Raw genomic sequence first — 13,575 nt, 5'->3', positions numbered from 1 at the left:
TTTTCCTCGTTTTGAAAATAAAGTCTGGGTTGAAAATATTAGCTGAATGTGTGTGAATGCTATGGATTCTCTATCTATTTCTTTTAATATTTGTTTTATGATTTCTATAATATTTGTTTTATGAATTTCTAAAGTTTATTCAAAATATTGTTTCTGTAGGACTATTGCGAAAGCGGTGTTTTCCAATGCTTGACACCTTAAGCATTGCTCTTTCCTCGTCTTCTGTGCCAAGAATTTAAGTAATAGAAATTAAATATCTCAAATAGTCCTGCGTTTACCAAGATTGTGCGATTTAAATTTCTGTCTGACATCTACCCACCTTAAGTGTCCTTCTTTTCGGAATTGAAAACAATGTTTTGTTCATTTTGTTGCATTTAAAAAAAAATCTGTGTTACCTTTGAAGTTATCCGATATACGGAACTTGATTATTAGTTTGCTCTATTAATAATGTTGCTTATTTTCGTTCATCGTTTAGGTTGCAGCCATTTTTGCAGCCATTCTAACAGCGTGCTCAGTTCTGTTGTAAAGCACTTAGGAAGAAGTAGAGCAATCAAGAAGCAGGAAGAAACACTTGACTACGTACTTCGTGTTTCTTTCGTGTTTTACCGCCTGCTCTCTTTACAACAGAACGAAGTACAGTCAAGGCTTTTTAATTTGTTATATATCGCTTGCAATTTTTTTTTTTCTGAGGAAAGTAGCAAAATAAAATGTAAAGTACCAATGATGTTAAATGAAAACTGCAGATAGAGCAGATGAAGGTTAAGAAATAATATTTGGTGTAACTGCCGATGTAATTAGTATTCCGTCTTAAATGACTGGGCACTCAAAAGTCCTTTGAGCGAAGCTTTTCAAACTTATTACAACTTGAATAACTATTTACCAATACATTGCGGTTCAGTGCAAACTATTGTTTGAATTTTATTACTTACCCATTCTTTATGGACCACACTTAGCCGCTGAAGATGGTTGGAAAGTGATCTTGTTCTTTTTGTAGACCGCGCCTCCATTTAGGCGGTACACACAAGGAATAGCGGACACTTTGATTTAAAAACTAAAGGCAGAAAAATAGCTAACGTTAGAACTAAGTTCAAAAAAAGAACAATTTTTGAACTAGTTTCTTGCACGCTGTTAGAATGCCTGCAAAAATGGCTGCAACCTAAACGACTAACGAAAATAAGCAACATTATTAATAGAGCAAACTAATAATCAAATTCTGTATATCGGATAACTTCAAAGGTAACACAGATCTTTTTTTTTAATGCAACAAAATGAACAAAACAACACTGTTTCCAATTCCGAAAAGTAGGACACTTATGTTGGGTAGATGTCCGACAGAAATTTAAATCGCACAATCTTGGTAAACGCAGGACTATTTGAGATATTTAATTTCTATTACTTAGATTCTTAGCACAGAAGACGAGGAAAGAGAAATGCTTGACGTGTCAAGCATTGGAAAACACCGCTTTCGTAATAGTCCTATAGAAAAAATATTTTGAATAAACTTTGACATAGTACTTAGCGGTCACAAATCCCATCACAAAGTGTTTTCTATTTGGAGTTTATTGTTCCATCTCTACTGAATACTTTTTTTTCCATTGAAAGTCTTGATTTATTACGGTGCATCATAAATTCTGCCCAATATGTGCATTGAAGATTAAAATTACTAGATACTTAATTATACTTTGGAAATGAAATGATGCCAATATAAATTAAGCTCAGGAAATCGAGAGCAGATGATTAAAGCATTGCTCCAAATGAAAGAAAAAATGAGAGAATATTGACCAATGCATGTTCAAACCAATTAAATACAAGTGTGTAAAGTGCAAAACGCTGACAATTAAGCCATTTCAACAACGCAAAAATACGAGGCCTTGACAAGTCAGAATCGAGCAAATATGAATCACACTGCATTCAACACCACAGTCTCTAGTTGTGGTAATTCCCTTTATTCTATAAATCTCAAAAACATTTCTCCTGATGTTCGCGCTGTATTAGTCTTCAGAATCGTCGTGAACGTTCTCACCTGTCCTCTCACCACTGTGCTTAACATCCTGGTGATGGTTGCAGTGAAAACCAAACAGCAGCTTCGCACCAAATCTAACATAGCACTCGCCTGCTTATCCACAACCGATCTTATAGTTGGACTAGTTGTCCAAACTCTACATATTACCGCGACAAGCTTACTTCTCAAAGGCGAGCTGATGTTTTGCACTATAACCGATGTATCAACAACCACCACATTTATATGTATACTGGCTTCAATTCATCATTTGGTTTTGATGAGCGCCGAACGTTATGTTGCGATTAAACATCCCTTCACATACGAGGCCGTGATCACTGAAGTTCGGATCATCTCAGCTTCTTGTCTGGCGTGGGCTGCAGCCATCATCTTTTCCGTCGAAAACCTTTTGCCCACTGAAGTTGTAGCAGTTTCTGAATCGCTGCTTCTCATTTTCCCCATTTACTTTAATGTTTCAGTATACAAGGAAGTCTGTCGCAATAAGAAACAGATTGCAGCTAACCAAGTTTCGTTGGAAGCCAAGGAAAAGTTACTTAAGAAAAAGAAAGCTTTTTACACGACTGTTGTTGTACTGCTAGTTCTTTTATTGTGTTATATTCCATCAAATATTTTGCTTGTTATTCTGGTTTCTTTCAAGGAAAGAGTTCCTCCTATTATAAGGGTTACTGCTGTGTATGTTTTTAGTCTATTGCCAGTTCTGAATTCGCTGTTTAATCCATTGATTTACGCTTTTAGAATAAGACATTTTCGCGTAGCTTTCATCCAGTTGTTGTCACGAAAAACTACTGCACAAGCTGAGGAACTTGAACGGAAGATATTTGGAACAAGACAGATAGGAGTCAACGTTATTGTCAATACAGGACCAGGAAATCACACATTGAACGATAATTACGAACCGACAAGACGAGCAGAGCCGCATGGCAGATGAGAAGAGACACCTCTGGGATAAAAACAAAGAAAATTGCATTAAAAAAAAAAAAAAAATGGATTAGAAAACGCAAACGTCAGACACGCAATTAGTTGTGAAAAAGAAATGGAAGCGTGCTTTCTTACTGTAAAAGTTTCAATTTTGTTATCCTTGTTTGTTACTGATGAAGTGGGATCTTTTTTCATATATACGGGGTAGACAAGAAAATAGAAAAATATACTTTACAAGGTTGTTAATACTGTTAGTTTTCTTACCTATAATTTTCTATTCCTCTAACGTTGACAACAAGATTATCATTTTACTGCACAAAAGTAATTATTTCAGAATTAAACAGATGCGAATGTTTCATCACGGAGCAACATAGGAGGAGCTGCGAATCTATTCTTTGTATGAAAAAAAACACAAAAAAATGATTATTTCAAAAATGTTCCTAAGAGCTGGTTAGCGGAAAATAACCGGGATTTAAAAGATACGCTTATATATACTTTAAATTCTGCGATTAAAAAATAAACAAATTACTAATAATGTTAAATAAAAACTGCAGAAGTAGCAGACGAGAGTTAGCAGAAGTAGCAGCCTTATTTCATATTTGGAAAGCAACGACACCTGTGGTGGGCAGATTTCATCCAGAAACTGTTTAAATCACTATAATGTTTTTTTTTTTTTTTTTTTTTTGTCACGATGTGACTCGATGTCACACTTTTCCGATTCTTTTTTATTCAAACCAAAAATAAACCGCATGCCGAATTGAATGATTATGTGTAGTTTCATTAGAAAGATTTCCGAAGATGCTCCAATTTTGTTTTCCAAAGGCCGGACAAACTTTTCCGAACATCTTCCGAAGCCGAAGACTTCTGAGGAAGATCCCAAGATTTTCGATCGTACACCAACAAATTTAAAGGCGGTTAAAGGGACAAAAATGTCATAGAAAATGATATCCCACATGTGTGAATAAAAATGATATAGTTACGTGTAGGATGTCGTTTTAATCAATTGCTACCACTTGGTATATCACTAAAATTTTTATAACGAATTTAAGCATGTTAAAGTCCTTCTCCAAATATTACGACGAAATTACAATAACGATATGACACACGGTTTTCTTTGTTGTTGCTGTTGTCATTGTCATAGATTGCTTTTTGTAATGTTGCTATTGATGCCATAATGTTGTTTTAATTTTTCTGGTGTGGCCTTTTTGATCGTCTATTTCCTTTCGTGGTTCAAGCGGTCCCACAGCATTCCCCATTCCTAACATTTGCCTTTCAAATTGCTCAGTTTGTGTATAGTTTTTCCTTCGCAATATTTCAATGAACGCTACGCGAAACTGTATTATTCTGACACAATAAACGACAGGGGTTATAAATGAATTGAGAATGACTATAAATATATCAAAATTGCACTAAAAATGGCACTGTAAGCGGTATTTACAGTTGTGATTTTTGAACTTACCAGTAGTATTAGAACAACAAACAGTGCTGAATAACACAACAATAGTACAAGCAGGACAATTGTTAACTTAAAAGCTTTTTTCTCCATAAACAAAAAATAAATAATAATAATAATAATAATAAATAAATAAAAATTGTCTGGCTTCCAGTGAGTTTCGATGAAGACTGTAATCTGGCAGAAGGCTATAGTGGGCATAACAATTAGCAAGATAATATTGTTCAATAATAATAACATTGTTCTGTAAGGGTAAAGGCAAATTTGCCACGAGAACTGTCATTCAAGCCAGACCAGATGAACGAAGTATCCGAGCTTTAGTAACCATCGTAGTGTAGGTGAACGAGTGTTTTATGGCTAAAATACCGTTCCACGCTTATCAAGACCAGATGACGGATTGAATCACCTCCAACTAATGACGTGAGCGCAGTTTTCACTATCCGCTGCCTCGTGCAGTCTTTGTTAAATGCTTCACCTTGTAAGGTTGATATTGTGACTGCGCTAAGCACAGGTTGGGCGATTTTTCCCAATAACACGTCCGTGAGAGCTAAACAGCTGAGTGCAATGTTGGGGTTAGTTTTCAGTCGAGCTTTGGTTTTCACAGCGATAATCACCAGCACGTTCAAAATGATGGTTAAGGAACAAGTTACGATTTTCACGACTGTTATGAAGATAAGCAGTGCGTACGCCTCAGTAGCCGTATGATAACGACTTCCTCGCAAAAAGTGATAGGTTTCACTTTCATGGGAGACAGTCCCGCTTGTCGAAGTAGCGCTCAAATTCATGTCTTCACCGTTGTGATGTGTAATAGGTTCGTGTTCTTAAGAATTCGTGCATTTCTGTCGTCTTTTGTTTAATATATTGTGGAGTTTCACCTGTTCGTGCTCAATGAATTGTCATTTAACAAAATTGTATTTTTTCAATTCGGTTACATTATGATAAACAGAAACGAAAGTGAAATCGTGCACTGTTTGGAAAATTCTGACGCCAGTGTTTTTCGGTGACATTTTGATACCGTTTTGAAAATCCGTAAATTGAACACATTAAATTAAGGAGAGCTTTTCTTGATTCCCGAAAGGCAAGGTGAATCAGAGAAACATAAAATGAAAATTAATAACCTAAGAGTATTTTTGAATTTATGGACCTATTATTTAATTTGAAAACAAAATCTGTTTCCTTTGACATTAAACAAAAGAAGTTAACACTCGTTTACAGAATTTCCTGCAAAATAAACTGTGAATTAATATGCTGTTTAAGCTTTTACAATTAGCATCCGCTCGAGCTGAAATAAGTACGGGAAATAGCCCAATCGATTATCGTAACACATAAAAATAAAGAAAAACAACACACATTTTTGTGAAGTCCGACATACATTGTATATCAGGCCGAGATGAAAAATACCATATAATAAACAACACTCCAGGAGCGTTTACTCGGTCTTTCCATACGGACCTCCCAGCCGGCCAATAACATATATTTATTTTTTCTCACTTCGTGAGCGGGCAGTATTTAACAAATTTTTCAATCTGATTGGTTCTGGCAGCAGGTGAAACCTTCCCATACGGCCAGCTGACGGGTGGAGGGTGGAGGGAGGGGGGGACGTCGTGTTGATCTACTTTTTTGAACGAATTAGCGGTAATCGTCAATCTTCCAGCATTTTCACACTAAAATCGACTATTAATCAACGCAAGTCTATCTCTATTCACTTTATAATGGCAAGGAAAGTCACTATAAGTAAATTCAAATGAGCATTTTGAAGTTGTGAGAGTTTGCTTCGTTATTCGTAGCTCGGCGCCGTATTGGCGCGTAATTCTGTGCTTCTCTCGCCGTAAAATGTTAAGTAAAAATGAATCAATTTCAGTCGAGTTTACCCACTGATCGTTCAGTGTATTTACACGAATTTCTGTGGAATACCCTTAACGGATTTCCTCGCTTTTTACGGTAGAAAAGTCTGATTTCAAGTGATTTGCAACGACTGAAAGTACTTGTTTTTGTAGAACAACTTCAAACTTGGCACGAAATTTCACAACGGAAAAAAATTTTGGAAACTTAAATAGTGAACTAAATGCAACTAACATAAAGTAGTTGGAAATAAATCTGTTCTTTAATACATCTTTCTTTGTCTAGTATCTAAGTTACTTGCTCGTTGCAAAGATTTTTTTACAAATCGTTACTAGACAGCATACAAGCCGATTCAATGATAAAGCTGCGTAAACAAATCCATGTGTAATTAAAACCAATTTATTGCAGGAAAAAAATAAACTTGTTATTTTCCGACTTTGGTCCATATCCACTGTAGTGAAAAAGAACTCGGTCACAGTTTTTAACTATACGGACCTCCTAACCGGCAAATAATATATATTTGTAAGAAACAAAAATACAGTGATACCGCGAAACAGCGTTACATGGGTGTAGCCAAATTTAATTTGCTGCTTTATTTTTATTCATTTAATTTATTTAGCTAAAAGGCGCACATGTTTTTACCTTTAGCCTGGGAGAAAATTCTCGTATCACAGCTGTTTGACGGAAAATAACAGGATTTCTTTAACGCTAACTTTATTTGATTTGACTTGATGTCATTTTCGAATTACTTTATCTGCAATTTCCATTTTTTTTTCAAGGAAAAACTTATCAAAAAGCCAACTGCAAAATAGGGTTTACCTTAACGCTACTGCTCACTGAAAACTGCAAAGAGAATGGACAAGAGAATTGTCGTGTAACTGCAGGAGTAATGAGTGTTCTGTCCAAACTCAAAGGTCACTCAAAGAGTCTTTTCAGTAAAGCCTTTCAACAGTAACTTGAATATGTATATACCTTGAAATTTCCGTTCAGTGTAAACTATTGTTTGAATTTAATTGCTAGGACCATGCTTTGTTGACCAGGCTTAGCCCCCGAAGATAACTAGAAATTGATCTTGTTCTCTTTGAAGACTGCGCCTCGATCTAGGTGGTAGACATAAGAAGTAGCGGACACTTAAATTCTAAAACTAAAGGCAAAAAATTAGCTAAAGCTACCACTGTGTTCAAGATTTAAGAAAATTTAACAACCAGATTAGTGCAAGCTGTTAGGATGACTCCAACAGAAACGAGAACCATCTCTTGCGAATTAAAGAAAGTAACATTATTGAACATGGTATAATAAACAAGTCAGGTAGAGTATAGGCGATGAACGCAAAGCTTCAAAGGCAACACAGATGTCTACAACAAAACAAAATGAAACAAACAAAGAAAAAACATAATCTACTATTCGGAAAACAACGACACTTGTAATGACAAGATGTCAGAAAGAGAAATTCGGATCAATAAATCTTTACAAACGCACGAATTTTTCGGATATTTTATTGCCATGACAAAATCTTAGCACAGACGCCAAGGAAAGAGAAATGTTCATTTTACGTGTTGAGAAAAAAAAAAAAAAAAAAAAAAGAGATCTGCTCAATCCACGTAAAGACGATTAAAATTACTAAACTACTAATTAGAGTTTGCTAATGAAATAACGCAAATGCAAAGTAAGTTCATGAAATTGTGATAAGGTGATTAAAGCGGTATCATTCCAAATCAAAGAAACGGGATAATCTCTTGAGACCTATTGGACTGGCAAAGTGCAAAACACAGGTAAACGGACTCAGTCAACAGCACGAAGTGAAGAAGTGACGAGTCAGAATCGAGCAAAGATGAATAACACTACATTCAACACCAAATTCTCTAGTTCTGGTTTCTGCCTTCGCCCCCAAAATCTGGTAAACGTTTCTCCTGATCTTGGCGCTGTATTAATCGTCAGAATCGTCGTGAACGCTCTCACCTGTCCTCTCATCATTGTGCTCAACACCCTGCTGGTGGTTGCAGTGAAAACCAAACCGCAGCTTCGCACCAAATCTAACATAGTACTCGCGTGTTTAGCCACAACTGATTTTATAGTTGGACTAGTTCTTCAACCTCTACAAATTGCAAGCGACATTTCATTTCTCAGAGGAGACGTCATGTTTTGTACTATAACCTACCTATCAAAAACTGTCACATTAACATGTGTACTGGCTTCTTTTCATCATTTGGTTTTGATGAGCGCCGAGCGTTATATTGCGATAAAATACCCATTCGTATACGACACCAAGGTTACTGAAGTGCGCATCATTATGGCCTCGGCTCTGGCGTGGGCTGTGGCCATCATCCTTTCCAGCGAAAACCTTTTGGCCACAGCAATAGTAATAGCTGCTGAAACACTGCTTATCATTCTTCCCATTTACTTCAATGTCTCTGTATACAAGGAAGTCCGTCGCAACAAGAAACAAATTGCTGCTAACCAAGTTTCTTTAGAAGCCAAGGAGAAGTTACTCAAGAAAAGGAAAGCTTTTTACACGACTGTTATTGTACTGCTAGTTATTTTACTGTGTTATATTCCAACACAGGTTTGTGTTGTTATTCTGATCTCTTTAAAGGAAAAAATTGTTCCCAAGATAAGGGCTACTGCTATATATCTTTTGACTTTATTACCAGTAATGAATTCGTTGTTTAATCCTTTGATTTACGCTGCTAGAATAAGACATTTTCGCGTAGCTTACATTCAGTTGTTATCAAGAAAAACTATTACACAAGCTGAGGAACTTGAAATGAAAATCTTTGGGTCAAGGCAGGTTGGAGTAAGCAGTAATGTTAATGCAGGAAAAGGGAATCAGACATCGAACGGTGAACATGAAGAGACAAGGTGGGCAGAGCCGCATGGTGGATGAGAAAAAACACCTCTGTGATAAAAATCAAAGAAAATTTAGTAAAAAATTAATTAGTAGAAAAGACCAACACCCAGTTAGTTGTAACAAAGGAGTGAAAGCATGCTTTCTAAAGTTTCAAAAATTTATTGAATTGTTAATCAGTTTCAATTTTGTTGTCCTTGTTTAATACCGATAAGATAGGATCTTTACATTTATTTGGGATGGAAACATATCCAAAAAAAGTTCTAAGCACAAATAAATAGCCAGGCACCTTACTTTGTAAGGATGTGGATAGTCGTCAAAATCTACTAAATCTGTTTATTGAGGGACAAAGGTAAAGGCGAAAAAACAAAACAAAACCGTGAACCCGACAAACTTTCTTACCGCACGCGGTTTTTGCTTCCCGCACGCGCTCTTCGCTTCTTCTCTTCGCTTCTCGCTGACGCACACTATCTAACAGATGTTAAACGGAAAATAACCACGTTTTCTCAAACAAAACCAAATATATTAGGCCCGTTCCAAACGCCGCTCCATTCATGCGTCGAACCTAACTGATGAGTTAAGTACGGCAGAAGAGCAGCGTTTGAATCAGTTTGGTTTGGCAAGTTAGGTTTGGTGCGGCAAACAACATTAAATTAAGCAGGGTCTGTCGCACTATGCTACGTTGGAGCGGCAGCTGATTTATACGACGTTCTCCTCATGTGTCGAACCTAATGCATAAATTGCTGTAATGTATTTTTCATATAACGGGACTCGTGATTAGCTCAAAATTGAGTGGAGTGAGCAGTCATGCATGAAGCTCGAAATCGTCGCTAAAAATAAAGACAACAAAATGTGCCTTCGATTTATGAGAAACGGGACTGTATAGGCGAGTTTCCTTAGCGCAAATTCATTTTTCGATTTTTCTTCGTGATAATAGCCCAGCTTACGAGATTTCCCTTCAAAAAGTCGAATTAACCGGGAGAAAACCTGTCTAAATACAAATACTGAACCTTGAGTTTGAATTTGCTTCCCTAAATATTGCTATAACAGCGGAATGTTAGTCACAGCTTTTCTATTTGGACAGAGTTCTTGAATTCAGAACGCATATTTTCTCGTCGAAAATTGTTACCACCGGCTTCTCGAATTAAGTTCGACGCAAGTACGCCGTCTGAACCAGCCGTCGCTCCAAAGTCGCTCTAAGGTCGAACTTAATCAAGTTTGGTTCGGCACATGAGTGGAGCGGCGTTTTGGACCGGGCCTAATTTATTTGAATTGTTTTGAGCTGAATTTGCTTCATTTTAATTTATTAAAACTGTCAATTTTAAAAATCAATGAATAAGCAAGCTATCAATAACTATTTAACATTGCGCTACTGTTAATAGAAAACTACAGCAACAACAGACGAGAGGAAAAAAAATCGTGCAACTTTCCTAGTAATTAATATTTTGTTCAGGGTCACCAGACGCTAAAAGTCTCTCAGCAAATCTTTTTAACCTGCAATTGAAATATTTAAATGTCATGAAATTTCCACTGCGCGCAAACTATTGCTTTAATTTTTAATTTACTTATTTTATTTTTCCTTGGAACCATCCCTTTTGATACAGATTGGCCGGTCAAAATGGCGACAAACTGACCGCGCACGCCGGGTCAGCTGTCGAGACCTTCTGTTTACGCAATAGCGTTTTCATGGTTAATTTTTCTCATTTGCATTACAATGTGATCCAACGTGGATGCGAGGCAATTTCAGGCTGAAACTACAAAATAGCTCGAAATTGCCTCACCTACATGCTAGATTTTATTGTACTGCAATTGAGCAGAGGTAACCGTCACTGGGCGAAAAATTAGATTTGATTCGAGATTTTTTTTTTTTATTTGTTATCTGCATGTGCTTACAGGTACAGTATTTACATTGTTACAAGAGCAGTATTTACATTATTACAAGTGCTAATTATAATATATAAGTAATATAATATAATATAATATAATATAATATAATATAATATAATATAATATAACATAACAGAATGTAATATAATATATTATAATATAAGTGTGTTTACAAGTACAGTATTTACATTGTTACTAGTGCCAATTATAATATTTAGGTGAAATAGGTGTGTATACAAGTGCATGTCACTTATAATGCTTTGGAGGAGGGGTGTTTTGTCCTATTTAATTATTAAGAAAGATGTTCTATTCTGTATTTGATTAGCACTTTATCAACGAAAGTGGAGAGGTGAATAGCTTTGTTTTGCATCTTACAAGTGCAGATGTAGAATCTCATAAACAAGATCGTATAATTAAGTTTCTTTAATAATGTTTTATCGTATGGGCCCGGCATGATGCCAAATAGCTTTTCTTCCATTGTTGGACTAAAATTCGAATCATTGACAGCATTAAACCAGTCGATGACGTTTTTAACAAAGCTCTTAACAAATTCGCAATGATTAAATGTGTGATCAATTGAATCATGTTCAGCGCAATAGAGGCATTCATCATCCGTTTTGATTCCGTATCTAAAAAGCTCCTTTTTTGTTACAACAATTCTATGAATAAGTTTGAATTGAAATTCTTTTAAGTTTGTTTCCTTACAAATGTTTTTCAGCGAGGAAAATATTTTTTTTTCCATGTCTCCCTATCCAACTGCATGGTTTGATTCCATTTCGTTGGGCCAGTTTGAAACCTCGTGTGAATTTTTTTGTTAATTAAACAATAGAAGTCCCAAGTTTTGGCTTTGACTAAGTTAATTTCTGTCAAGTCGTCTAGTTGGAAAAGGGGGTTGATCTCGATGTATGGTTCGCTTTCTGGTGGTAATGTGTTTTTCGCTTTTGTGGCTAGATGCTTCGGTATCGCACTTACAACTTGATAAAATTGGAGAAAGTTTGTTTTGCAAGCGAATTTGTTTTTAAATTCTTGATAAGACATAAACTGGCCATTGCTGTTCAACAGGTCTTGTATAAAAAGAATGTTGTTGTTAAGCCATTCACTGATGAAAATGGGCTTCCCTCCAACGAGGATTTCTTTGTTATTGAATACGATCATATCCTGTCCTCTGTCATAGTTATGCAAGGTTTTCAATTCATTAAAAAACTTTAAAATGTCTTTATAAAATGATGGCAAACCGTCGATATATTTTGTGTCGTAGTTACATCTTAAAAGAAAGCTCAGACCGCCGTATTTTCCTAGATAATGGTCTGGAACAGTTTTCCAGTTTTTTCTTCCCGGTGCGAAAAGTCTCGGAATCCAAGCTAACCTCAGTGCCTTTATCATAGTTTCTACATCGATCATACGTATACCCCCTTTATCTCTATCTTGATAGAGCCCTTCTCTTTTTATTTTGTCTTTTTTGTTTTTCCATAGAAATCTAAACAGTTTTGTTTTGATTATTGGTATTGTTTCTTGAGGTACACTGAGATTTGATGCTGAGTAAACGAGTTATGATAGTGCCAGAAATTTTATGATTAGTACTCTCCCAAATAGTGTAAGGTCACGTGCCCTCCATAGGTCCAGATTTGTTTGCAATTTTTGTAACTTGTGGCTGAAATTATGTTGGTTATTTCCCTTTTCGTCGTACGAAACATGGATTCCTAAGATTTTAACCGGGTTATGTAGCCATTTCAGTTGTAATGGATTGCCCTTATTATTTTTCAATTTTCCCAACCAGAGCGCTTTTGTTTTCTTCCGGTTTAATTTAAGGCCCGCTAGCGTACCAAAGTTATCGATTATTTCTAAGGCCCTTTCGACAGAGGCCAGGTCAGCACACAAAAGATTTGTATCATCTGCATACTGGCTTAATTTCAGTTCTTTTCCTAATATTTCAATTCCTTTGACGTGTAGGTCTTGTCGGATTTTATTGGCCATTATTTCTGCTGAAAGAATAAACAAATGCTGGGATAGTGGGCACCCCTGACGGACTCCTCTAGACGGCCGAAACCAGTTTGTCAAAAAAACATTGTTTTATGCTGTACCTTGTTGGTATAAAAGGTGCTAACCCATTTTTGAATACTCGTACCGAAATTGAAGACATCCAGTGTCCTCATTATAAAGGGCCATTCAAGTGAGTCAAAAGTTTTTCTGAAGTCTAGAGACACTAGAATGCCTGGGATGTTATGCCTCTTAGTATATTCCATAATGTCGATTATGTGGCGGATATTTTCCCCAATATAGCGCCCTTTTATAAACCCGGTTTGGTCCGAGTTTACTAGTTTTGGCAGTGAAGCTTCTATTCTCCTAGCTATGGCCTTAGTTGTTTAGTTGATTCGAGATGAGTGTTGTGTAAATATGATTCAAATATGACATTTGTCATATTTGTCCATATTTAATTGAGAGACAAATATGGTATTTATCCTCAAGATAAATAGGATAATGATGCATTTGCTTCAATGACAAATATGAACAAAGGTGGCGTAAATCTAAGACAAATATAACATTTGTTCCGTTTAAATACAGACAAACGTGTTTAAAGATGACATTTGATGTTGGCAAAAGTGGATCTTA

At 36.0% G+C, this 13,575-nt stretch overlaps 2 protein-coding genes and 1 pseudogene across 2 annotated transcripts; 2 read left to right on the top strand and 1 right to left on the bottom strand.

The window, feature by feature from the left end:
* Window positions 1-359: 359 nt before the first annotated feature.
* LOC145503039 (beta-1 adrenergic receptor-like) lies at window positions 360-3,158 on the top strand. Its single transcript, XM_081482465.1, has one exon. It carries the CDS (start codon window positions 1,896-1,898, stop codon window positions 2,946-2,948), a length of 1,053 nt encoding a protein of 350 aa, XP_081338591.1. The 5' UTR covers window positions 360-1,895; the 3' UTR covers window positions 2,949-3,158.
* A 1,306-nt stretch (window positions 3,159-4,464) lies between these two features.
* On the bottom strand, window positions 4,465-5,837 carry LOC145503354 (uncharacterized; annotated as a pseudogene).
* Window positions 5,838-7,800: 1,963 nt separating this feature from the next.
* On the top strand, window positions 7,801-9,427 carry LOC145502843 (trace amine-associated receptor 1-like). The gene has a single exon (XM_081482234.1). The coding sequence runs from the start codon at window positions 8,065-8,067 to the stop codon at window positions 9,115-9,117; it is 1,053 nt and encodes a 350-aa protein (XP_081338360.1). The 5' UTR covers window positions 7,801-8,064; the 3' UTR covers window positions 9,118-9,427.
* Window positions 9,428-13,575: the final 4,148 nt, after the last annotated feature.

This window comes from Orbicella franksi, chromosome 11 (genome assembly GCF_964199315.1).
Source record: "Orbicella franksi chromosome 11, jaOrbFran1.1, whole genome shotgun sequence".
In the NCBI taxonomy this organism is placed as follows: Eukaryota; Metazoa; Cnidaria; class Anthozoa; order Scleractinia; family Merulinidae; genus Orbicella; species Orbicella franksi.
The sequence above is the reverse complement of the archived record's forward strand: the minus strand, read 5'-3'. Positions and strand labels throughout refer to the sequence as shown.

What these genes read in the sequence shown, in the direction of transcription:
- LOC145502843 (XM_081482234.1), top strand. Translation starts at nt 8,065, where the DNA reads ATGAATAACACTACATTCAACACCAAATTCTCTAGTTCTGGTTTCTGC.
- LOC145503039 (XM_081482465.1), top strand. Translation starts at nt 1,896, where the DNA reads ATGAATCACACTGCATTCAACACCACAGTCTCTAGTTGTGGTAATTCC.